Raw genomic sequence first — 25,896 nt, 5'->3', positions numbered from 1 at the left:
ATAAAGTTCCAAGTGCCATGTTGGTTACACTTCACTCCCACAATGTGTAGCTTTCTGAAGCACAAGGTTTGCTGGCACACAAAGCCAGGTCCTGGCGTGTTTCCCCTCCCATGGCAGCCAAAATCCAGAGACAATAAACAGCCTTTTGTCTCCCCCCTCCCAATCTGTGATCCGGGTGGTGATAGTGGTGTGGGTGTAGAAACCCACAGACAGGACACAAACAATCAAGCCCAGAAGATGTTATTTGTGTTGATGGCAACTTCACACGAGGAGGAATGCAGCCAGCTCCCACTGCCAGGTTTATATGGATAATAATCACACCCCCACTCCTTTTCCACGTGCTGTATGTAAAAATGGAAAAGCAGAGGCCAGGACTACATGCAACATTAAAAGTCCCACTGATTAAAAACTCCTGAAACATTTCAGCTCCAAACCCAGTCTTAGCTGAGCTCCTAAATACCTTCCAGCTCCATTCCCTGCCTCTTGAGTTCATGCTGCAGGATGGCTTGGCTTTGGGTGGTGGCTATGCCAGAGTATCAGAAACTCCATCAAAACTTATATTCATGAGATTTCGAGCTGTGAGTGGCAAACCAAGCTCAAAGAAACACCTCAGTTATTACCAAATACTTAACTTATAGAATTCTGGAATGGTTTGGGTTTGAAGGAACTTTAAAGATCATCTAGTTCCAACTACCACAGGCAGGGATACATTCCCAGAAAGCTGATCCCTGAACAGATGGGAAGGCAACACAAAATGTGTTGGCACCTGCTTGGTACCCAGTTTGTCATCTCAGGGGCTGCTGACAACTCAGTTTCCTCCTGTAACACCCCTTTAACTTCGGTGCAGCTGCCAAGCCAGTCCTCCCACTTCCCAACACAGCGAGGTGTTGCCACCTGACCTGCTTCTGGAAGCAAGCTCTGCACTACCACACCCCAACAGCCCAAGCTGTGGCTCAGTCCACGTCACAGCACAAACATCACCAGCCTTTGGCCCATACACTCAAAGCAGGTACCAACTTTCAGCTGTTCAGCCAATCTGACCCCATTTAGGTAAAAACTTGGCACTGAGTAACCATTTCTCTTCTTTCCTGCTCCTTACAGATTCATAAACCAAACCTCCTCCTTTCAGGTGTAGATGCAGAGGGCCCTTCAGCCCTTTCCCTTTTTCATTTTTTATTTAAATCACTGCAGCTTTTGTACCTGAGAGGATTCGCACCGAGTTGTTCAGGGTGACAGGCCATCCGTCCTTGAGCCACGTTATTGCTGGCAAGGGAATTCCTGAGGCCTCACAAACCAGGGAGATGGGATTCTTCTCCACAATGCTGATGTTCTCAGGCATCTGCAGGTAACCAGCAATACTCGGGGGAACTACAGAAAGGAGCAAAGAAAAGCCACGCTTCAGAACAAATCAAAATTAACTTTGCTCACAAAACATAATTCACTGAAGCCAAGTTAGGCTTGGCAAGTGAGGAGCTACAGAACAGAGACATTTAATATTACATATGACTATTTCTTACTGTGTAGTGGCATGGAAATAATAAACTTAAATTCTATCTACCACTTTTATTTTATGGCTTAAAAGCAAATAACAGTTATAGCAGTCCTGTCCAGTCTACGCTAACTATAATTCCCAGCATCAAATGACACACTGGGGAAAATTCCTGCACTGACAGAATTATGACAGAATCTCCTCATGGAAAGAACAACCCCCTATTAAAATAACTACCACAAACTGATCTTTAGCTTTTCTTTGCTAGGAGTAAGAACATTTCCACTTTGGAAGAAGCTCTACAGTTCCTACTTCAGAACATAAGGCCTGGGGTCAAGAATTCACCAATATCCTCCAGCACTGAGGAGGTTTGAAGTTTCTCTTTACTACCCACAAGTTTGATAACACAGCACAGCAAATATTCAAAACAAAGAATAAAACTGGTAAGTAATTTTGGCCTCTTGTTTTTAATAAGAATTCCTGTGCTCGCAGTAGAACATGAATATTCAGTGTCTGATGAAATGCAAAAGCTCATCTGCAAAAGCATTACAGGAGCTGTAAGGTAACGTGACGTTCTGATCAATGCCACCAGTCCAACTGGATGAGTTATACCTGGAAGTACAATCTTTAAAGTGTTCTGACCGTGTAAAATCAGAGAACCTGATGCTCATATCCCTGTGATCCTGGCTGTCCCCAGGCAATACCCCTGTGGTGGCCACTAGGAGGGTGGTCTCCGTTAAACCCTAATTTCTGTCTCCCACAGTAAAATATCATGACACTCACCCCAATATCATATAAAATGGTACCAGATCTTGGTTACCTTGGGAGATGAAGCAGCTGGGGGTAGGTTGATATTAACAGAGAGAGCGCTAAGATTTTAAAATATTCAGGAATTACACAACTGGATTTGGATTTTTATAACACTGCCTTTGAAACCGCACCAGTGACCCACAGGTGGAACTGCCCCCCGCAACAGATGCATTGAGCTGCACAAACAACTGCTGTTTGGACAGCCTTGGGTGGATGTGGCTGTCCCTGTGCCCCCTGCCCCCCTGGCACAGGCTCACCATGCACACTGAGGTGGTACTTGCTGTCAGCCAGCCCGGCCACGTTGGAGGCCACGCAGAGGTAGTGGCCGGTGTGGGACACGCGGGCGCGCTCCAGCCGCAGGACGCGGCCCCCGCGGAGCAGCAGCACGTCCCCCCCAGCCAGGGGCCTCCCATCCTTCATCCACGTCACTGCTGGCTCAGGAACACCCTGCACCTCGCACTCCAGGGACACTTCACTGCCCTGCGTGACCACCACTTCGGATGGGTGGGGGCCACTGTTCAGGATAGTCGGTCGAACTGTGGAAGAACAAACACAGCAACACTTCAGCATCCTCACCTGCTTCTCAACAGAATAACAAGCAAGGCTGCCCAATCAGAAGGGCCAAGAACAGACAAATAATCTCTTCTTCCCTCCTTCCACCCCACAAAGTAAAAACGTTTTTTTTTTTAAATGTTAACTTGCAATTCTAAAAATGCAAACAGGAAGAAAAAATTAAATCAAAAATGACAGCCCCAAACGCTGTCAATCCCTACTGATTTTGGGAGATTTTCTTTTTCATGAGATTGTTTCAAAACACCACCTTCCTGACCAAAACACAGTAAAATCTAAGGGAACAAAGGGAAATCTCAGTTCAGTTAGTTGTCATCACTGCTGCAGTTTGGAAACAAGAAGCTTTATGCTACCTAAAAGGTATCATGCACTTCCAACAGGGATCTGCAATGTCTTGGTCATGCTCTGAGTTCAGATTGCCAAAATTTTAATTACTTAACATTCTTCTTGGACTACCCTTAAATTGTCCCACAGCCAGCCCTCAGTCTCTGAAAACCCTGCAGCTCAACATCACTGCACCGACCACACTTCCATAACACTACTGCAGAGCTGGCACATACGATCAGGACTATCCTGGTACTCACTGTGCACCTGCAGGCTGTACTCCTTCTGGGCACTCCCAGCCACGTTTGAAGCAATGCAGGTGTAAGATGCAGCATCAGACTTGTCAGCAATGGCAATCTGGAGCTGTCTGCCCCCAGACAGCACCCGCACCCTTCCCGACAGCTCCGGCACCAGGGGAGAGCCTGCAAGACACCTTCTCTCAGATCCAGCCACAGAAGAGGGTAAGGAGCACATGTGTCACCTCCTATCAAGTCCACTGGCTCACTTCGAAAGAACTGAGCTGCAGAGCTGCCCATTTTACAGCTGCTCTGTCAGAGGTTTCCCAGACAGGAGGAACTTCACCCAAGCAGATTCCGAGGACTCCCCGTGTTAACTGCTGACTCCACGGCCCAGAGCACCCTGAGCTAAAGCACAGTCACTCACATCCTCCCTGAGTGCTGGACACCTCCACTGAGCACAGAGTTCAGCACTTCCAATAAAATGTAACTCCTTTTTCAGTCCAGAATTGTCTCACCCAGCACAGCCAACGCTTAGAAACACCTGATTTAGTTTTCACCCCACTTGTGTCTGTGTCACACAGGGCACGTGCACAGCCTCCTGCCCAGGAAACCCTCAGCAGCAATGTGACAGCAAAATACCAGCACATTCTCTCAGCAGATTTTTCAGTCCTGGTGACCTCAGATGCTGAATCTTAACCTCTCCAAATCACAGGGGGACTTGCTGACAGAAGGAATGCACCTGCCATGGATCATTCTTACAAGCTCAATCTTCATTTCCCTCTCGTGTATTTAAAATCTTCTCTACAAAGTGCACCAAATGTCGAATGTGCTGACAAATCTACTCCTCCTCCTTTGTAACTGCTTTTCCAGGCTTTCCAACAAGTTTAAGTCCCCTTCCTGCCACTGAAGTGTACACATGCTAGTCTTGCAATGAATTGTTAGAACACATCATACAATCCTTTTTAGCTTCCAAGAGACAGGGTTTAGAAAGAACTTGATAAACTCCATCTTCTCTGAAAATGTTATGCGTTAGAAATAGTGTTTTGTAATTAAAATCTGCTCTTTCCACGAGGCAAAATTACTTAAAGTACAGATATACACCACACTGAAATGTGCAGCCTAGATGAACACTGATCTAGGAAAGACTGATTAATAACAAAGGATTTACCACACTGAAAGAGTACAACACCTTATTTTGTCTTACAGTCTGTCTCCAGAAGTGTCCTTGTTTAAAGGAATGTGCTAAAAAAACCCCTGCTTTTGTCTAGCAATTCATAAAAAGGTGTTTGGCAACATTACTTTAATCCCTAAAGCAAAAAGGTGTGTAGACTGCTCTTAGATGGGATGAGAGAAAGAGTTCAGTAAAGCCCAAAAGCAATCACAACTCGATGCATTTTGTTACTTGTTACCCTGGCTGCAAATTTAAAAACAACTCAGAGGATCTGTCTGTTGTGCAGTGGATCACAGGGCAGAGACCCTCAACTCCATGGGGCTTCCCAGTGAGTCCCAGCCCTGCTGCCTGGATCACAAACAAGTCTTACAGTCCCAGAACGGTTCAGGTTCAAAGGGACCTCAAAGATCACCCATTTCCACCCCCTGCCATGGGCAGGGACACCTTGTGCTGTCCTGCTGCCCCAGGGTAAATAAACACATTGAGAGGGGTTAAATCCTTCACAGTCCATTTCTGTGTCAGTTCAGGAATCTCTGCACTGGGCTTCTCTTGCACTCCTTTAGGAATACTGACACCTAATCCAAGCAGAGGTGAGTTAGAGAGAAGGGAATTATCTACTACTGGAGTTCATTTTACTCCACATCAGGACTGTGTAGATCCCTGCATGTTTTAGCTCCTCAGAACACACCATCCAAAACATGCACAAGCGAAAAAATAACCCTCAGGTCAGAATTATCCCATTGGCTTTATAAAACAGACAGTGGACAGTTACCCACCGTTCTTCTTCCAGGTGAGACTGGGTGGTGGGATGCCACTGGACTCACAGATCAGGCTTATCATGCTCCCTTCAGTGACTGTGAGCTGAGAGCTGTCATCTGAGCCAGAAATACTTGGGGACACTGCAGAGAGATGCCAAGTAATTGCAGCATTAGAAAGAGCAGCTCATCAGCCAGCAGGAAACCCCAAAGGACCCTCAGACAAATCTGCCCCACTCAGCTCTGAAGCAATGACAAGGATTTCATCCTCCTGCTGACAATGCAAACCAGGCCCTAGGTAGGGAATAATACACTTGGGAATGACTGCATCCATCCTTCCAGCTTCCAGGCTCTGCTGCATGCACAGGCTTTATTTTGGGCTGACTTTGAATGGGTGTCACTGAACAAAGCTGGCTTGGGGACTTATGTCAACTGACTCCAACTCTGAGAGCTTGGCTCAGCCAGCAAACCTACAGAGATCATCACTAGACTTTTAAAATTCAGCCTATGGTTTTCCTTGGAAGTTTTCCTGCATCAGCACACTGGCTGCCACATCCAAGGTACAGACCCCATCCCTTCAAACACCCTCCTGCAGCACAGGGACAGCTTTGCTCTACAGCTCTGGGACTCTTAAAGCAGCTGCAGATAAAAGGGACCAATGTTTTTCCTCTGATGCCTTCTAGGAACGAGGGAACCATTTTCATCAGATGGAAACAGTAGAGACTGAAAAAAAAAAGAGGTTGACACGCACAGCAAATGGTATATGCTTCAGCATGGGAAAAGGGCATGGTGCTACAATATCCACCCCTAATTTAAATGCCATGAATGTTTATTTTTAATCAATAATGACAGAATTGAATTCTGTTCTAAAAATTGTGATTTTACTGTTACAACCCTTTTAGATAATTTTAGCTGTGTGATTTCAAAGCAAGAAATTGATTTATAATAGCAAAAAAGAGATATTTCAATTTGCATGTGGGGAGAAAATGATGGTGCAGGAAAAAAAATTCAAAAATCAATTATTAAAATAATGTCTTAAGTCACATTCATCAGAGAGCCACAAAAAAATTTAACTAAAGCTATCTTTATGATTCAGCACTGATAACCTTGTAGAGCAAATAAATCTAGGTAAGGCAGCTCTTATTTATCTGAAAGTCCATGCTTCAGCACTTAAATGAGTGGAAGGTTGGTAGGTTACTTTAACTGGCACTAAAGCTATGGATACAAACCCAGTTGGTTATCACAGAGTGGTTTGGGTTGGAAGGACAGTTAAAGATCATCTCATTTCAACCCCCTGCCGTGGGCAGGGATGCCATTCAATAGTTACAGCTCTAACTACTCATGCAAGCAGACCCAGCCCAACAAAGGCCTAGGAAGTAGCTGCTATTAATTTAGAACTCAATTAAAGCAATTTGAAAAATGTGAGCACTTGGGCCTGTTCAAGTACAGCAAATACAACAACATCCCCCTGCAGGAGCCTCAGCAACTGAGTGCTGATGAACTAGAGAGGATTTTGGTGTTTCACATCACAATTTTAATAAGTCTTACCCCAAATATTGACATTATAGTTCTTCTCGGTCTTCCCAGCAACATTTGTGGCTTGGCAGGTGTACCGGCCCGCGTCCTGCACCTGAGCTCCCTCGATCTGGGGGGAGAGGAAAACCTGCATTTCTTCTCCTTACACGGGAAACTTGCAGGGACAGGGGGCTCAGAGTTCAATTTTATTTTTACATCTGTCTCCCTGAATACTAACAACAGAGTATTAACGCAGCCCAGTGTGTCCCCAGACAGGCAGGTCTCTGAGCTCCCTCACTCCTCCCACGCCACTGTTTCCCAGAGCCCAGCTCTGCCCCATCTCCAGCGGTGCCCAGTGCCCCCGCAGCGGGTGCAGCCCCCAGGAGGGCCCCCCGGCCTGCCCAGCGTACCTTGAGCACGCTGCCATCCTCGGAGATGCTCAGCCCCGGCTTCTGCAGCAGGGGCTGCCCGTCCTTGAGCCAGCTGAGCACGGGCGGGGGGACGGCCTTGCTCTGGCACAGCAGCTCCAGGGCCTGGCTCGCCAGCACCGACACGTTCTGCTCCTCGCCCGCGATGTCCGGGGGCACTGCAGCGATGGGATCACACGGCTGGGAACAGCCCTCTGGGATCAGCCTCTCCAAACACCCCCCAGCCCTGCCAAGGCCACCACTGACCCCTGTCCCAAGGGGCTACAGACATAGGGCTTGGAAATGCCCCCAGGGATGGGGACTCCACCCCTGCCCTGGGCAGCTGTGCCAGGGCCTGACCACCCTTTCAGTGAAGAAATTTGTCCTAATATCCAACCTGAACCTTCCTTGGTGCATCTTGAGGCCACTTCCTCTTGTCCTACCACAAAGGACCTTTCAACATTGAAGGCTTCCCCACGTAAACATAATATGGAGTTAACAGACTTCAATTAGCAAAAATAACAGTTGCTGCCTTTCTGACACACGACTGAAGTCTCCTTTATATCACAAAAAGCACGAGAATAATGTTTTTACTTACAGAATATCCTCCACACAGGACACACATTAGGAAGGTATCAGCTACAGAGAAATCATATAGATAAGCCAGGACTAGCTAAAAGAACCACCTTGAACCTTTGCTAGAAAGGAAAATCCCCAATACACAAAGGATAGGGAATGCATTCCTGCTAAAAGAAAAAGAGCTGCTGAGTGAAAAGGCTCACAAGATAATTATCAGCCCCAGAAGCTGAAAATGTCTTAAGCTGGTCCAGACAGTGCCAAGAAGGATAGCTGGCCTTAAGGAGAAATCTGACTTACAGATGAATGTTGTCCAGAGATGGCCAAATGCAGATGGCAGAATAAGAACTTAGGTGGTTGGTAAGCAAATCAATGTGTTAATGACTTAATCATCAAGTCATAATCCACAATTAGTTTGTCTATCTGCTTTGTGTGGGATCTGCTAATTATTGCAGTTGTTGGCACTGAGCACTAGATTTAGATTTGTCCTGCAGTTTCAGTGATAACTTCATTATTACACTATTATTTCCCAATTATACAGTAGAAAAATCAGCTTTTGGAATGGAAGTTTTCTGTGTAGAAGTAAAAACAACCCAAAACCACTGGACACTTAAGTGGAAGCCCATTAGCTGTTCTTGAACAGTGACAGGATTTAAGAAAACACATTTTTTTCCTCCCATTTTTAAATTTTGTGTTTCCACAACAAGAAAAACAAAGCAACTGAGAACCTGGAACAGCAAGTCAGCAATTTTCCATAGGGAAAGTGTTCATGGCTGGAGTCAAAAAGACAACGGAGGAAATATTATCCCCGGAAAGTTGACCAGGGCCAAATATAAGAACCTTTATTGTCACATTGCCTTTGCTTTTCAGTTTTGCAACCCATTCCTCCAGACATTGCAAGTCTGACTGCACAAAACCTTGGGGTGAGAAGGGACTGTCAGTGAGAACACCCCGGGCTTCCCTCTGAACCCAAGTGACTGGATCCTGACGAGCCCCAGAGTGGTGCCCACAGCTCTCGAGGTGTCCTGCAAAAGCCCACTGACAATAAAGCTTTGTGTTCCTTGCCCAGGAAGTTCTCAGCAGAGCTGCTGATTTCACAGTTTGGAAATAATTTAGGGAAAAGCCTGGTCCCTGTGGATAAGAAATAGAGTAAGCGAAAAGAAATCTGTTTATCTTTCTTTCTTTGTAGAACTCACAAAGGCCCAGATTCTTTATGAGTGCTGTGGAACTGAGAGCTGGAACCTGATCCATTCCTGCAGAAGGCAAATTTGTTTCCAAAGACTTTTCCACCAATTACTTTTCCTCTCTGCTAAATGAATTGAAATGTGTTCAAAAGGAAACTGAGTTTGTGAAACAGAGAGAGACAGACATTAAAGCATTTATTTCTGAAGGAACAGGGTTTAAAATTAATCTAATTATGCTCATGGTAACTGTAAGTTACCCAAATTGTTCCACCTCCTGGCTCAGCACACCACACATTTCCAACCAACCCAGCTCCAACTGCACTCTAAATTATTTTCCTCCTGTGGCTTCTTAATTAGATTGCCCTTGTGAGGCAAGTCTGAAAAGCAATACTGCTTTTTGGTGACAGCTTCACTCAAGCTGGCCCTGCAGCTGAGCTCAACTCTGGCCAGCTTTTAATACAACACTAATTTTAAACATACACCACTCCTACCTAACTCTTCATTTCATCTGGCTAAAATGGACAGAACTTCCAGAACACAAAAGAGGAATGACAAACATATCTGTGCAATGCTACACAGACATACACACCTCCACCAAAGGAGACCTCGATACTCCTTGTTCTGGACATAAAATGTTCCAGCCTAGGCTAACCTGGCTCACTTGCCACAGCACAGTCCTGGATTTCTGAATGCCCCTTGCAGATGCAAAAGTCACCATGATTTGGGAGTATCCTAACCAAGGAAGTCAAAAGTGAATAATCCCTGACTTGGAAAACATCCAGACTTCTAACTTTCCTCGCAAGGTTTTCCAGAATCATGCTCAGGATTGCCACAACGCTGGAGACTGGCACAGTCCAACCAGTTCTCTCTCCACTGCCCCACTGAAAGCAGAAGCAGAAACACAAAGGTGCTGCGATTCCAAAACTCCCTCTCCACATCTGGTACCGCAAAATGGCAGATCATTGCTCATCCTCATTTCACTGGTGTCCACAGTCACTGAGCTGTCCACGGAAACTCAAAGCTTGCCACAGTCACACTCCCTGGCAGCCCTCCGGGCAGCCCTCGAGCAGGAGGTCAGGCTCCTCAGAACCTGCACAGCACAACAAGCTCTGAGAACATGGTATGGGGTGACCTCAGAGCCCCTTCCAGTACCTGAGGGGCTCCAGGAGAGCTGAGAGGGACTTGGGATAAGGAAATGGAGGGACAGGGCAAGGGGGAATGGTTTCCCACTGCCATAGGGCAGGGTTAGATGGGATATTGGGAAGGAATTCCTGGCTGTGAGGGTGGGGAGGTCCTGGCACAGGTTGCCCAGAGAAGCTGTGGCTGCCCCTGGATCCCTGGAAGTGTCCAAGGCCAGGTTGGACGGGGTTTGGAGCAACCTGGGCTGGTGGAAGGTGTCCCTGCCCATGGCAGGGGGTGGGACTGCATGACCTTTAAAGTGCATTCCAACCCAAACAATTCTGGGATTCCATGAATATGAAAAGGCATCTTATACAAGTCACAAACAAATCAGGATAAAACTTACACAAGTTACAAGAAAGCACAGAATCACAGAATGTCCTGAGCTGGAAGGTGACCCACAGGGATCATCAAAGTCTGATTCCTGGCCCTGCAGGAATTATTGGGACACCCCAATAATCCCACCATATGCCCAAGAACCTGTCCAGCTCAGAAGGGAGGAGGATCTCATACGAGTTCAGACAATGAGATTTCACAATTAACTTACTGACACAATCTGGAAAACTGACCAAGTACAAAAGATTTATTTCCTTCTCCTTGGAAGAGACGAAGTTGACTGGTTGTGCCCAACACAGCTCATAGCAGTGTCACTATCAGCAGTAAAAAAGTCCCCACCATTTAGGCAGGCAGGGCAAGGCTTGAGGATGGGATGGGAACCGCAGAGCTGGATGGGGAACTCACAGTGACTCATTCTGCTGCAATAAACACCACTGACCTCTGGCCAAAATAATATCTTTCACCTGGCAGATCTACATGTTTTTTACACAAACATGTATTTTCTCCTATCATTTGTAAATGAGCTTCTATGTATTCAACTTGTGAAGTCACTACTGCAATAATACTTCTTCAAGGACAGACAGCAGACTGCACCTGCAGGCTTTAATACGTGGGGACCTATACGCATAAATATATTTTTACTTCTGTGCACACACCCCTCCTCCATCATGGGTTGGGACCATCTGTACTCGCTCTGCTCAAGGTCTGGGCCCTGGAGTGTTCAGCTCTCCTGACCAGCCGTGGGTCAGACACTCACCCAGCACCCGCAGCTCGGTGTCCCTCTGGCTCTCGCCCGCGGCGTTGACGGCCACACACGTGTAGGTCCCCGTGTCACTGAGCTGAGCGCTGGGCAGGGCCAGCACCCGGCCCCCAGACAGCACCTGCAACGCGTTCAGGACACACCTCAGTTCCCTGGGTCACCTTTTACACTATTAGCTTTCATTTCAAAATTAAATACTTGTACTACCGCTGCTTCCCACCATCTCCCTGCTCCCCGCACTCCTCCCTGCACCCAGTGTTCTCTTTCAATCCAGACTTGCAACAGCAGAATTCTAACCTCAGGCAAGTCCACAGGGGACTCCTGGCATTCACAAGTGTTTGCAGGATCTGGACATCCCTCCCTCCCTCTCCCCAGCTTCAAACATTCTGTCAGACCTTTAGTCTGTGCCCTGAGCTGTCTCCACAGAACACAAATTTCCCCTCTTCCCTTGCAGATCATAAAAATCAGCCTTAGAAGAGCAATCACGCTCTCTGCTTTTAGCTCTAAAATATCTCCTTATATCAAAGGTTGGGGTTTTTTTCTGAATTACTATAGTATGTAATGAGCTATTATGTGATCTTGAGCTCCACAGATCTCTTCAGCAGAGGAATACAGTCCAATTTCCTCTCCTTGCCAGTAAGTGGAAAATTGTTGATGCAAACTCTTACTCAGTATGAAATCAGTTGAAAGAACCACTTTATTTCAATATACTTCACACAGCAATTACTGGAGCTAAACTCACACCAATAACCCAAGCAAGCAGCCTTACACTTCCATTCCAGATCTTCTAACTTACTGTCTTCCATTAAATCTCGAAGGCTCCTCCCACAAGAGGGAACAGCACAGACAGAGCAGGATCTGAACCCAGTACCTGGAGTCCGTTGCTGAAGCTGGACACAGGGCTGCCATCCTTGAGCCATGTCAGGATGGGCGCAGGGATGCCTCTGGCTTCACACTCCAGCCTCACCAGATTATTGACCACCACTGTCACCGTGTCACTGCTGCCAGAGATTGATGGGGGGACTGAAAAACCAAACAGAAAAAGAAGCTGTAACAGCTCCCTAAGAGTGTAAATCACAATGAAATTCATTGTGCCGCCTGCTTTTGGACGTTATTTCTCTTCTCTCATGTTACTCCTACTGAACTCTTGTCATTTCTTTGCTCTGTGCCAAATCCTGATCTTCCCTTGCATAAGCAGGCAGATAACTCCAGTGGAACTACTGTGAGCAAGGTATGTGGGACTGGGCCTGCTGCCCAGAGGACAGCTGGGAAACCCAGGAACCACCACTCAAAGCCAGAAAATATTCCCTCTAACTTCTCTGATACTCCATTTAGACCTTGTGAAAGGCATTAGGAGTGGCAGGGATTAAAGAAAGGAGTTTATCATGTAAACTACATAAAGCAAGTCCATACACAGAGTGATAAATTGGCCTTGCACAGCATATGGGAACAGCTTCCAGCTCAGATTGGATAACATCTGCCTGTCCGATGACACCAAACATCTTAATGGAACATCTCTAAACACTTAGTCCAGGCACACAGGCCAGCAAATGTTGTAGGGCTGTGTCAGAAAGGGAGACCAGAAGTATTAAAAAAAGGAAGATGTTTCTTTTGTTGAGAAAAATCAAACCAATTTTATTTGCTCCTACCACTAATAACTTGATGATAAAACTTAAAAGTCAGGATCAGTACAAAACTTAGTATTTGAAGTCACTTCAGGAAAGGGATGAGAATGGTGTGAGCTACTCATACACATCCTCTGTGAGGGGAGAAAACAGGTAAAAAATTCTGTCCTGAAAATAAGACTCATTAAAAAATTCAGCAAACCTCAGCCTTAAATCAGGTTGTGGCTGCCCCTGGATCCCTGGAAGTGTCCAAGGCCAGGCTGGACGGGGCTTGGAGCAACCTGGAATGGTGGAAGGTGTCCCTGCCCAGGGCAGGGGGTGGGATGAGATGAGCTTGATGGTCCCTTCCAAACTAAACCATTCCATGATTCTCCCTACTCTTACACATTTCAGTAATAGCAGAAAGGGCAAAAAAAAAGCACAGGATTTTATAATCTTTATAACCTTTTTTCCCCACACACATGCACACAGCTCCCCTAATGCAGTGCAGTAGCATTCATTGTTCTCAAAAGCCTGAGAAAGTTACAGTGGGGAGAGAGAAGTGAAAAAAATTAATGCAATGAAATCATATGAATATACTAAACTGGAATTCCACCTGCTTCCTTCAGTTGGCCTGCCTGGCTTCATTTAATGCTAAGCCTGCAGTATCAAGCATTGTTTTTAATGCCAATAAAGATGTGATAACACTGTTAACAACAGAAATCACTGAATAAGACCAAGTAATAAGTAATGACCAAGGAAGGTGCTCATTCCCGATGCCAAGTGCCACATGGAAATCCAGAGCAGCCTTTCTGTAAATGCAGCCCAACTTTCTTGGCATTTCTGAGTCTGTTCTCCTTCAAGTAGTCATTGCTTCCACTAGGAAGAGGGAAAAAACTCGAGCTTCCTCTTCTCAAACTCATAAATTCCAACTAAACTGGATGATAACCCTGTTGATGGTAAATTCCAGCAGCTCCCCACGTGTGAGCCTGGCAGGACACAAGCTCAGTTAAGTAGGTTCATGGACAGCAGTTTGGGCTTCCTTTGATGCAATTAGTTCTGCCTGCAACTGCACAGATTGTGTTCTAGAATTCTGTGCCTTAGTCAGAAAGTATTAGTTCCCCAGAAAACTCTGGACATATCCACTGAAATTCTGCCACCCATCAAAAGACACACAGACACTGTGGGTTATTCTTCATTTAACTAGAATTATGAGCTCAGTTCTAAGTATTTCTGGGAATTAATCACTGGGTGGGGTTAATTGCCTTTGACCATGCCTTGAGCCATCAGTTTCTCCCCTGATGGTCATTAATTCAATGGAAATGCACTGCCCAACTCATTAATTAACATTAATAGGAACTAGATACTCTGCGTGCATCTCAGCTGGGGACACTGTGCCAAATTTGGGCCACAGTTCTGCATGGAAGACTCCGACAGAAAATCAGCTACAGGCATATGCATGTATCAAAGATAAGAATTTGGATTATGGCCACATCCAAAAACCACTGAAATCAGTGGAAAAGCTCCAATTTGGCTTTTGCTCAGGTGTCTCATGTCTGCAAACACCCACACTTTCACTTCATCTTCTTAGACACAGTACATTTTTCTTTAAAGCTCTTGGATTATGAAAAAGCATTTCATCTGTGTCCTTTATCTACTGTGAGCTTCAAAGTCATCTACAACAAACCCCAGCCATTGCCAGGCCCTACAAATTGCTGAAGTGGTCCCTTAAATAAAAGACCTCCTCCACAAATTTTCCTAGAAATGCCTTCCCTTTGCACATTTTCCTAGCTCAAAACACCTATTTCTAATGTCACTGATTAAAAAAAACAGTGAAGAACATGGAATGACAGGACAAGGGGGAATGGTTTCCCACTGCCAGAGGGCAGGGTCAGATGGGATACTGGGACGGGATTCTTTCCTGGGAGGGTGGGGAGGCCCTGGCACAGGTTGCCCAGAGAAGCTGTGGCTGCCCCTGGATCCCTGGAAGTGTCCAAGGCCAGGTTACCTGGAGTAACCTGGGCTAGTGGAAGGTGTCCCTGCCCAGGGCAGAGGGTGGAACGGGACAGGCTTTAAGGTCCATTCCCACCCAAACCATGATGCTGTGATGATGGGATGACTGACACCAAGTCTGCTGAGCAGACCTGAAGCTTGAGGAGACCAAAGGCAGTGCGTGTACGTGTTATTCCTACGTGTCACAACACGTGGCGAGAGCAAACGGCCTCAAGCTGTGCCAGGGGAGGTTTAGGTCCGACAGCAGGACAAACACCTTCACAGGAAGGGCGGTCAGGCACTGGCAGAGCTGCCCAGGGTGGAGGTGGAGGGATCCCCAAGCCCTGTGGCTGTGGCACTGGGGGCTGTGGGTTCCGGCCGGCCTTGGCAGCGCAGGGGGAACGGGCGCACTGGATGCTGTGCACGGGCTGTTCCCGGGGCAGGACGCGGCACTGCCCGGCTCTCACTCACCGTGGACCTGCAGGCTGTAGAGCAGCTCGGCCGTGCCCGCGGTGTTGGCAGCCAGGCACCGGTACAGCCCCGCGTCCGAGAGCTGCGCGGCCTCGATGAGCAGGGCCCGGCCGCGGCCCCTCACGCCCAGCGCGCGGCCGTCCTTGAACCACGAGATGGCTGCGGGGAAGGGACACAACATCCATGAGGGGGGCAGAGCAGAGGGGCTGCGGCCTTCCAGTCTTTACAATGCCCTATCACCAGTAATCAGCGTTAACAACAATGAAAAGCAACTCGAAATGAGGAAATGGGTAACATTTGTGCAAAATACTGACAATCCCCCCCAGAATTCAACAGCACTCTCGACACTATCATCTACACACATCATATATTTAAGGACATTTTTTACCTTCAGGACATTTTATGTCACAAACCAAATTTACTAATCTCATACCAAGGTCACGAGCAGCTGTTTAAAAACACACAATAATATGAAGGTGTCCCTGCCCAATGGCAGGGGGTGAAATAAGATGAGCTTTAAGGTCCCTTCAAGCCCAAACCACCCTGGGATTCTACAATATATATAATTTTTTCACCTTTTATCCTAAATTATCCCTACATTAAACTCAACCACCTGGGACAAAGAACCAACATGTAAGCAACCAAATCAAAGTTCAATTGGCAGGCTGAAAAAAAAAAGTTAAAATAAAGAGCAGGAATCCGGTGCTGCTCCAAAAGAAAGTTTTATAGGAACTCTATAACCAACAACATCTAAGGATTTTGCATCTCAGCCAAAAGATGGCATCAGCCATCAGGAGAATGAGCCATGTAATATTTATGGTACCACCACTCAGTAGATGAAATTACCACTTACTGATTATCTGTGATACACAAGTTTATTTGGGGAAAGAGCTGCATTCACAAAGTGTTCTGGTCTCACTGATAAACAAGATTGTACAGGGCTCCTCTCTTTTTCAGTGGAATGCTGTGCTATCACTTTTCTTTGCTAATGTTATTTCTTGACACTATGATGTGGCATCACATCATACCAGAGGTGACCAAACTGTTCTTATTGCATAAATCATCTGAAATCCATCATTTTAATTGTTTTTTCTAAAATAATTGTCAATTTGGAGAGAAAAAGGAGGAGAAGAAATTAAAGAGAGTGTAAACGGATATAAAATCCTGATATTTTTACATTTTACTTACACCCTTAATATTTTTAAACTGTGTTTTATACAAGTATAAATTATTATAGAAAACAATACTTTGCTGTGAATTAATTCTCAAAAAGGCAGAAAAGGTGAATCTGGATGTTCACCTGAAATGTAGTAATACCTTTCTTCTGAAAATGTTGCTCTCATCAGCACGAGAATAAATTGCTATATTAGATAAACTCTTAGTAACTATTCCTCCAGTTTTGCTGTACAATAATTAATACAGAAAATTGTTCTCACAGTAACATGGTATTTTGATATCTTATCAGAAGAAGGTGGGAGCAAAAACACACTCTAAAAAAGGTCCTAGATATGCCCACACTTGACATGCTCAATGCACCAGGTACTTAAGGTCTGCTCTACACTGTCAAATATTTGGCTGGCAGGAGATAAAAGGGGATGTGTTTAAAGCTGATTCCAGATGTTCCCCGAGGTGCACGTGGATACCTGGCAGAGGGTTCCCAGAAGCTCTGCATTCAAGATGGATTGGGTTGTTCACCACCACTGTTTCATTTAACATCTTTCCCGCACCTTCCAGACTGGGTGGTTCTGGGGAAAGACAAAGGCAGCAGGTTTGCATTAATTCAGCCACCCAGCCAGCACAGCATCCAACCACAAAGTCATCTGCCCTTGGACAAACTCTGGGCTATGAGTTGCACAAGCTTCAGCTGCTGGATGACCGAGGAATTTCTCCAAGAAGCTCATCTTTGAAATGGGGATATTCTCTAACTATATAACCACATTAGTGGTAAGAGGAATAAAATGTTATTTTTGTTACTTCTAATTTTTTTCGTGAAATTGGGACTTTAAAACAGAGTTGCAAGGAATGGGTGCACAACACAGAACAGCAATTCTTTATTGTGGCAGGAACATCCCACTTCAACTGACTGTTGACACAGCTTTACCTTACTAATGTTTAGAAATCTGCACCACGTCAGAAACACCAGATAATGACACTTTGAACATGAAGACAGCAAAAAGAGACATCTCTGACATGGGGCTGACACTCAAATTAGCTGTGATGCAATTATCACAGTATAAGATGAGTGTGGCTTCTCTTTCTAAGTCTCGTCCATGGAGACTCTGCAGCTTCTCCTCGTTTCAGTTGAACATTTTCCAGACACTGAGTTGGTTTGGCAATAAGAGTCAACATAATGATACTCTGTGAGCATTTTGCCATGGTCCATTCCTACACCTCCTGAGGATTCCCACACCTCCTTTGAGGATTGGATCACATCAAGAATGCAAAAGCCGATTTCTGAGCCAAACATACGTAAATCATGGTGAGAGCATTTATTAAACTCACATGCAAACAACTGCTTCTCAAGTTTCCCCGACTCCTTTTATACTATTGTTAGCTGCAAAAGACAGTTCCCTTTAATCAGGCTGAAAAATCCCCTCACAACAGAATGTTTCTTTCTCAGAAAAGTCATTCCTGTAAAAATTTCCCATTGCAGGGTCACAGGGAATACCAATATCCACAGACAATTTGGATGAAATTAATAATGTCAATGGTGGTATATCATATACTGACTCAGAAACAGGTACCATTCTGAGGGGTGAGTTAGTGGCAATGTGTTTGGCTTTTTGGGAGACCTCTGAACAGCAATTACCTGGAAAGGGAATTAAGTCACTTATTTCTGGGCCCTTGGTACCACAGGAGAGAGGCCAGATCTTAAGAAGAAGAGTTTTTGGCCTCACTCCTTACTAACGGAGTGGGACAAAAAAAGCAAACTGAAAGGGAGATGTGCAGAGACAGCACAAAAGCCAGACAGAGGGCACACGGGTGCCAGAGGAGCTGCCGAGAACAGAGACGTTACCGTGCACGTGGAGCCGGACGTGCTGCTGGGCCTCTCCGGCTGCGTTGGTGGCCACGCAGGTGTAGTGGGCAGCATCCTGGGGCAGGGCCCTGCCCACCTGCAGAGCACGGCCTGAGGACTCCAGCTGTACCAAAAACAGAGCACATGGACACGATGGCCCAGGGCAGGGCACACGCTGACACGGAACACCGCCGGGAGCGGCTTCCCTCTAACCCAGGGAAGGGGTGTCTGGGAGTTCAGACGCTTCAGTAATCCTGGGGCATCAGCATTATGAGCTGTACAAGTGTAAGGAGACCCATATGGCAGCAGGGCAGGCATGCAGAGGAGGCTGCAGTCAGGATGTCAAAAGCTGCTCCAGCCCACAGTAAATCAAAGCCACTGCAAGCAACCAAACCCCTGGAGCATGGAACCACTGGGAAGGGCTCTTCATGGAAAGGCAGGATGTCACCATCAGAAGGGAATTACAGGTAGCTGCTGCAATGGCAGCAATTATAGAACAGCTCATCTAATGCCACCTCACAGGGACAAGTGGGCAGAGCCACCTCACAACCAGCAGACAGCCACACCCAGAAAGGTTCAAGTAGCACTGGAAGGAGCCACATGCTGAATTTCCAGCCCTGGACTCCTCTGATATGAGCTGTCTAATGGCATTCAGTCTACTAAACGCTGCTATAACCAGAGATACCACCCTGGGCAGGCAAAAAGCCCCTCGTTCTCCAGGATGGATCTTTAGCATCTTCATATCACAGCGCGAGGGAAGCAACAGGAAAAGAGGCACTGACCCGTATAATTCATTGTAACTATCTGTCATGGTTTGGATCCCACAAAAGAGTCATGCTTACTCTGAGGTTTCCTCTGGCTGTGTTTACTGGCTGTCCATCTTTTAACCAGGTTATGGAAGGGCTGGGAATGCCACTGGCTATGCACTGCAGTGTCACAGGCTTGTGGATCACAACAGCTCTCTCGGAAGGCCCAGTTGATTTGATGGTTGGAGGAACTGCAAGTACCAGAAACAAAAACAAAGTGTCATTTGAACATATACATTTAAAGATACAGAAACAATACCCCACAGGTGAGTGCAGTTCTATTTCTACTCCTAGATCAGGACAACCTGGTTTAGTGGAAGGTGTCCCTGCCCACAGCAGGGGGTTGGGATGAGATGGACTTTAAGGTCTCCTCCAACCCTAACTATTCTATGATTCTACTTCAGCTTATCTCATCTACAATTTTTCAACCCACTAATACAAATAAGTATTTACAGGAGATCTGAGCACCTTCTTGCCAGCAATTTAAAAAGAAAAGCAGTCTGCTGCTTTCCCCCTTGAGTAACCTACCATGCACTGTAACATCAAATTCCTTCCCATGTTCTCCTGCCTTATTTGCAGCCACACATTTATAGTGGCCGGTGTCTGACACTTCAGCTTGAGAGATGACAAGTTTCTGTCCCTTTAATAACATCTTGTGCCCAGCTCCCTCTTCAACTGGATGACCATCTTTCAACCACCTGTCAAAGAGAAAGTTCAGTCTCAGCTCTCTGCGAAAGAAAGATCTACAACACTCCTGAAATATGCACAACTCCATTAAACAGAACAGCTCAGTAACTCAATTTGCATTTCCAGGGAAGTTTGGAGATGTCATATTCCACTTTCCTGAGTGCCATGGACCAAAATGGTTTATCAGAAGGGAGTATTGGGGAACAGGCACTAAAGAAGACATCAGAAAGGTGACAGCAGGTACCAGCAGAGGCAGAGAGAAATCGCCACAGCAAAAGCAACCCCAGGTGGCAGAACAAAATGCTCAGTTGCATTAGCACAGGAATGAGAGTTTTGGCTGCTCTTGTTATCTATGCCCATCTCCAGAACATGGACACTGGCACAACAAACCAAACTCATTTAAAATAAAATCCTGATGCTGCCCAGTGAGTGCTGTCTTCAGTGGACCCAGGACTTTGTCCTCTGCTCATTAACCATCACCAAACAACACAGGTGGCTCATAAAGCTCAATTCCACATTCCCCTAACCAAGCAGCAGATTTATTTATTTTCTACTGTCACACAAGTGCCCTTACGTGATAGTTGGTGAGGGTGTCCCTGTTGCTGTACAATCCAGTTCCAAAGGGCTGTGGAGAATCACAATGTAGTCCAAGAGCTCATCCCCACCTTCCACAAATGGTGGGACTGTGAAAGAGAAAATCCACAAACAGAAACGTTTAAGTATCAGAAATATCATGACAGTCTCTCTCAAATAGCAATGTTAAACACACACTGATTCATTAGGAACCTCAGTTCCTTTCTGAAGGGAAACATTTACCCAGTAATATTTTGTGGCTTCAAATCATTCTTCTCATTTTTTTTATTGTTTCTCATTTGGTTGGTTTTCCCAGACTGTCAGAACAACCTTATGAATGGGTGGGGATGGGGGGGCCTTTTAGCACTCCCTGCCAGAAGAAGGAGAAAACAAAGGTGCAGAAGAACCTTTTCCAGGTCCTTCTTCACCCTGTCTCGTCCTCTCTGGGAAGGAAGCACTGCAACACAGCTCCTCACAGCTCCTCCACTGACCCAGACCAGTGAGATACACCTGGAGCAGCAGAATGGTGCTCTTCTGCATTCAATACTATGTTCTCCGAGAGAGCAATTCAAAGTTCATTACAGCTCATAAATAACTCCTGCCATGTCAAGAGAAGGTGGTTCACGTTTTTGTACAATTCTTTTACCTCAGGACAGTCAGCAGGGACTGCTGAGATGCAAACTGTGGTAACAGATTCAAGGGATACAAAAGGAAAAGCATTTTTTCAAGAGAAGGTTCAAAATTTGCACAACACAATTCAGAGAACGGTGTCCTCTCCTAGAAGCCACTACTCAGTGATATTTTTAATGGATACTCTTGGGGATCTATGATTTTCTTCTATGAAGGCAAGTTAGAAGAATTTTAGGGGTTACTGAGAATAATATTTACCAACCACACGCAAAACAATCCTTCAAGAACTAACCTGAAAGCCTTCCAACTGTCCTGTAACCCTGGACAGCAAAGTTGTACAGTGCTCAGGTTCAACTAAATATGGAGTCTGATAACTGATCTTTCACAAACAAAAATACAAACATGGGGGTTTTTGGAATCTGTCCATATTAGGTCTATGGGAATGTGACAAATCAGTAGTTGTGCTGCTCACACACCTAAGATTTCAACTTCATACTTGATTTCTTGTTCCCCAGCTATGCTTGTGGCCACACACCAGTAGTGGCCCCGGTCGGCCTCGGCGGCGTTGAGGATCTCCAGCCTCTTCCCAGCAGCCAGGACACGGAGCCTGTCGCTGGCCTGCACGGGAACCCCATCCTTCAGCCAGGTCAGGAGAGGGGGAGGGTTGCCAGCAGCATTACACTCCAACGTCAGGGAATTCCCAGCAACCACCTGCCTGCTCTGGGCTGTGTCAGCATCGCCCTCGATCACCGGAGGAACTGGAAAAAGGAAAAAATACACTGCAAGCCATTAATTCTGTAGCCAGAAAATGAATTAAGAGCAAATGGGTTGGTTCCTCCCCCCACTTTGGCTCCATAAGCCATTCTGTCACGCAGGATTTCATGGGAGAATTTGCTGCTGGGGTGGGACAAGGCAAAGGGAAACAGAGAATTCAAATTTTTTACTTCAGTATTGACCAGTTGTATAACAACAGGATCTGCAGGGCTTTGAGAGGGAAAAACTAAATACAAAGGACTCAAGAAGGCATTCTAAAGATCCCCTACAGACTGTGTATTGCAGGTAAGTATTGTTCAGCATACAGATGGGAACTCGAGAACATATACATGGAGGAGAAATAGTGCAGCAGAAGAAAGCGTGGTACCAAGGCTGGTGAAGGGACTTTGGACAAGGGCATGGAGGGATAGAACAAGGGATGATGGCTTTAAACTGCCAGAGGGCAGGGTTAGGTGGGGTATTGGGAAAGAATTGTTGGCTGGGAGGGTGGGGAGGCCCTGGCACAGGTTGCCCAGAGAAGCTGTGGCTGCCCCTGGATCCCTGGAAGTGTCCAAGGCCAGGTTGGACGGGGTTTGGAGCAACCTGGGCTAGTGGAAGGTGTCCCTGCCCAGGGCAGGGGGTGGAACTGGAGGATGTTTAAGGTGCCTTCCAACCCAAACCATTGCAGGATTCCATGAACCAAAGAGCTTTTTGAGAGTCCCACAAAGCAGAGGGTCTAAATCTCCCGTCCATGGCCCTGCTCAGAGTGTGCCAGCCTTCAAACACAGTCCCTGCCAGGCTGCAGAGGCAGCAGAGCTCTCCCAGTGCAGCTGTAACCCAAACCCCCAGCCCAGGAGCTGTCCCTCACCGTACACATCCACGTGGAACACCTTCTCTGCCGCGCCGGCCGCGCTGCTCACACGACACGTGTACCTGGCAGAGTCCGACACCCGGGCACGAGGGATCTGCAGGAACTGCCCCCTGTCCACGTACAGAGCCTGGGGGCTGGAGAGAAGGGGGTGCCCATCCTTGTACCAGGTGATGGTGGGGACAGGGATGCCCTTGGCCTCGCATTCCAGGCTGATGAGGTTGTTGAGCAGCGCCGACACCTCCGTGGTAACGTTCCCTCCTTTGATACTGGGAGGGACTGTTTCAAAAGACAAAACAGCAGCACTAAAGCCTTGGGTTACAAAGATGTGCAGATTTAAATGAAACATCAAAATGCTTTAAGAACAATATATTTTAATCAGACTTCCAACCCTTCCTGCTGTATTTTGGTTGTTTTTTTCCCCAGCAGAGCAGATCACAGAATCACAATCACAGAATCACTGAGGGTGGAAAAGACCTCTGAGATCATCCAGTCCAACCTTCGACCCAACCCCACCTTGTCACCCAGACCATGGCACTGATGCCATGTTCGGGCTCTGCTTAAACACCTCCAGGGACGGGGATTCCACCCCCTCCCTGGGCAGCCCATTCCAAGGGCTGATCCCTCTCTCTGGGAAGAACTTCTTCCTGATTCCAACCTAAACTTCCCCTGGCACAGCTTGAGACTGTGCCCTCATGTCCTACTGCTGGTTGACTGGGAAAAGAGATATATCACCTGTACAGCTCTCCAAGGCAACACAGGGTAGAAAGCACAAAGAGAACACAACAAAAAGGGTCACCTGTGCCAAGTTAGGGCCTCCATGCATCCTGCAATGCATCTGGGCACCCCTCTTCCCTGTCTCCAAGGGGTAAAGAAAGAGCAATCCCTGTATCCCTGGGGAGGTGCATCCTCCCAGCAAGGAACCTGCCATTAAAAATACCAGATACACCCAAGAGCCTCGACAGCTGCAGCGGGAACTGCTCAGGGCTCCAAACTTCTGAGGATGAAGTCACTTTGAGACTAAATATGAGCTTAACAGTCTTGCTTTATGCTCCTATTTTTGAAACTTTTTGGTCCACAGTCATTTCCCTTGCTCACTGGGCAGCAGGACTCAGATTCTTCTAGCAAACAAGCTCTGGTGTAAATCAGCCAATATAAAGAGTCCGTAAATCTCTGTAGAAGTAATAAAAACAGAGTGCAATTGGCAACGAGTAAATTTATGACTGCTGAGAGTACCAGACACATCTGGCAGACACATTGACTCCTGTGCTGCCAAAAATGCTCAGCACATCCACGGATTCCACTGACTTCCATAGTGGTCACTGAAAACCCCACTGCAGAGATGTAAAGCAAAGTGTCCGTGGACGGATCTACACCTGAGATGGGTCTTGCAGATTATCAAACCACAATGAAACATTTTACTAATTAAACATTTTTTGTTGCCAAAAAACCTAAATCCATAAAACATGCTGAAACAAACCCAGATCAAAGGCAAATGCACTTCTCTATCAGCAAATGCTGACAGAGGATCCACGGAAATGGGGAATGGTTTTAACATGGTGTTTTGGGAAAATATTAAAGTCAAAAATACGGCTGAACTGCTAAAACAAAGTAAGAATGTGCAAGAATTAGCATCTAGGCTGCTCACTTACTCTGTGGGCTTCTGTTTGTGCAGCCAGGATTAATGAGAAATTTAAAAGTAAAGAGGTGTTCCAGTCTACTACAAGTTCACCTCTCTTGCCTGAAGAATCTGAAGTAAATCTACTCATCCATGAGAGTTTTACTTGGGGGCCTTTTTATTCCTCTAATTTTTATTCCTCTCATCTCCCAACAGCCACAATCACCTGCAAGTTGTGCCAGCATTTCCTCTGTTCCTGCTGGACACAGGCTTGCCCATGGCTGGTGTACAGGCAGTGTGCTGTGGCTGCTCCACACTTCAGGAATGTCCCACCACGCTACCTGAAGATCATCTGGAATATTCTTCTTCAAACACTATTTAGGTCTGACTCTTACTGGTTTTGCACTTTGTTTTATACTTTTGTACTAACTGTAACTTATTCCTGGCTGAATTTACTCCTAACACTAACTAAAGGAAAATAAGACCACAAGTATATTAAAACAAAAATCTTCTAATTCATTTTCTTCTTCATAAGACAGATCAAAATTCAGCTGAAACTAATTAATAGCAGAATTTGAGAAAGCTTGTCAAGATTTTTGTCTCTCGACAGTTAGAAAATTATAAAAAGCACAAAACCACCACTTAAAGGCCAAGTCTACAAAGACTGTACCCATACTTGACTTGATATGTATAAATGCTCAAAAAGGATCTCTTTGTCAACAGCTGAATATTAAGTTATGCTTGTTTCAGTAAAGTTTCTTTTTTGAGTGGATTTACTCAGACAAATACAAATTAAGGATCTGACCCTGCAAAATTAGTGTGCATCTGAGCATCTCCATTCCAAAAAGAAACCTTATGAGTAAAATCCAAGGATGTTCCAGGGCCAGGCATTCTGTAAACTCACCGTGGACAATGAGCTTGACCTCCTTGACTTGTTTGCCAGCAGTGTTGGTGGCACTGCACTGGTAACGGCCCTTGTCACCCCTTCGAACACTCCTGATGTGCAGAACTTGATCTCTGTCCAGCAGCTCAACATTGGGATCCCCCAGAAACAAGGGCCTGAAATAGAGAGTGTTTTGCTTCCCAGAACTCTGACCCCATCCTTTCAGCAGTAATTTAAACTGACAGTAAGATGAAGAGGTCCTTTAGTGGCAGAAATTATCCCGTTCCAGAGAACCATTTAGCACTAAATTAAGAGCATTAAGCACAAGAAACACCATCAAGTGACAAACTATTATAATTAACTCTATTCTTAGTTTTTAGAAGAAAACAAACCACAAAAATTACTTCACTCAGGTCATCCAGGATGCCAGCATCAGAGCCAGAGTCCTGTGCTTGACCTCAGTTCTTTTTCCTAATATCCTTAGTCATGCCAGCCCTTAGCTGATAACAAAATGTCAACTACTAGTTGAAAGTGTCAATATATCCACACCAAAGAGTAAGGAATTGTCACAGCAGGATATCTGTGAGTACTAACCCGTGTCTGTACTGAACTATATTGTTAAACACCAAAAACACAGCCCAGCTGGATTTTCAGCTAATAGTTAAGCCACTAAGAATCCT

General features: G+C 46.0%; 1 protein-coding gene across 1 annotated transcript in view; it reads right to left on the bottom strand.

Annotated features, from left to right (window-relative positions):
* The window catches only part of HMCN1 (hemicentin 1), a 161,192-nt gene that overhangs the window by 61,623 nt on the left and 73,673 nt on the right, over window positions 1–25,896 (bottom strand). Inside the window, exons 29-45 of the mRNA XM_017834940.1 lie at window positions 25,238–25,392; window positions 22,716–22,994; window positions 21,571–21,852; window positions 20,466–20,574; window positions 19,733–19,902; window positions 19,241–19,395; window positions 18,399–18,522; window positions 17,026–17,127; window positions 15,383–15,541; window positions 12,187–12,338; window positions 11,313–11,436; window positions 7,284–7,459; window positions 6,907–7,003; window positions 5,380–5,502; window positions 3,454–3,615; window positions 2,557–2,835; window positions 1,201–1,368 (exon numbers count right to left, since the gene is read on the bottom strand). Of these exons, the coding sequence (XP_017690429.1) occupies window positions 1,201–1,368; window positions 2,557–2,835; window positions 3,454–3,615; window positions 5,380–5,502; window positions 6,907–7,003; window positions 7,284–7,459; window positions 11,313–11,436; window positions 12,187–12,338; window positions 15,383–15,541; window positions 17,026–17,127; window positions 18,399–18,522; window positions 19,241–19,395; window positions 19,733–19,902; window positions 20,466–20,574; window positions 21,571–21,852; window positions 22,716–22,994; window positions 25,238–25,392 (2,816 nt within the window). The remainder of the gene's footprint in view (window positions 1–1,200; window positions 1,369–2,556; window positions 2,836–3,453; window positions 3,616–5,379; window positions 5,503–6,906; window positions 7,004–7,283; window positions 7,460–11,312; window positions 11,437–12,186; window positions 12,339–15,382; window positions 15,542–17,025; window positions 17,128–18,398; window positions 18,523–19,240; window positions 19,396–19,732; window positions 19,903–20,465; window positions 20,575–21,570; window positions 21,853–22,715; window positions 22,995–25,237; window positions 25,393–25,896) is intronic.

The sequence above is a fragment of the Lepidothrix coronata genome, unplaced genomic scaffold (assembly GCF_001604755.1).
Source record: "Lepidothrix coronata isolate B3197 unplaced genomic scaffold, Lepidothrix_coronata-1.0 Scaffold246, whole genome shotgun sequence".
NCBI lineage: Eukaryota > Metazoa > Chordata > Aves > Passeriformes > Pipridae > Lepidothrix > Lepidothrix coronata.
Note: the sequence above shows the minus strand (reverse complement) of the source record. Positions and strands in the feature narration are given on the sequence as shown.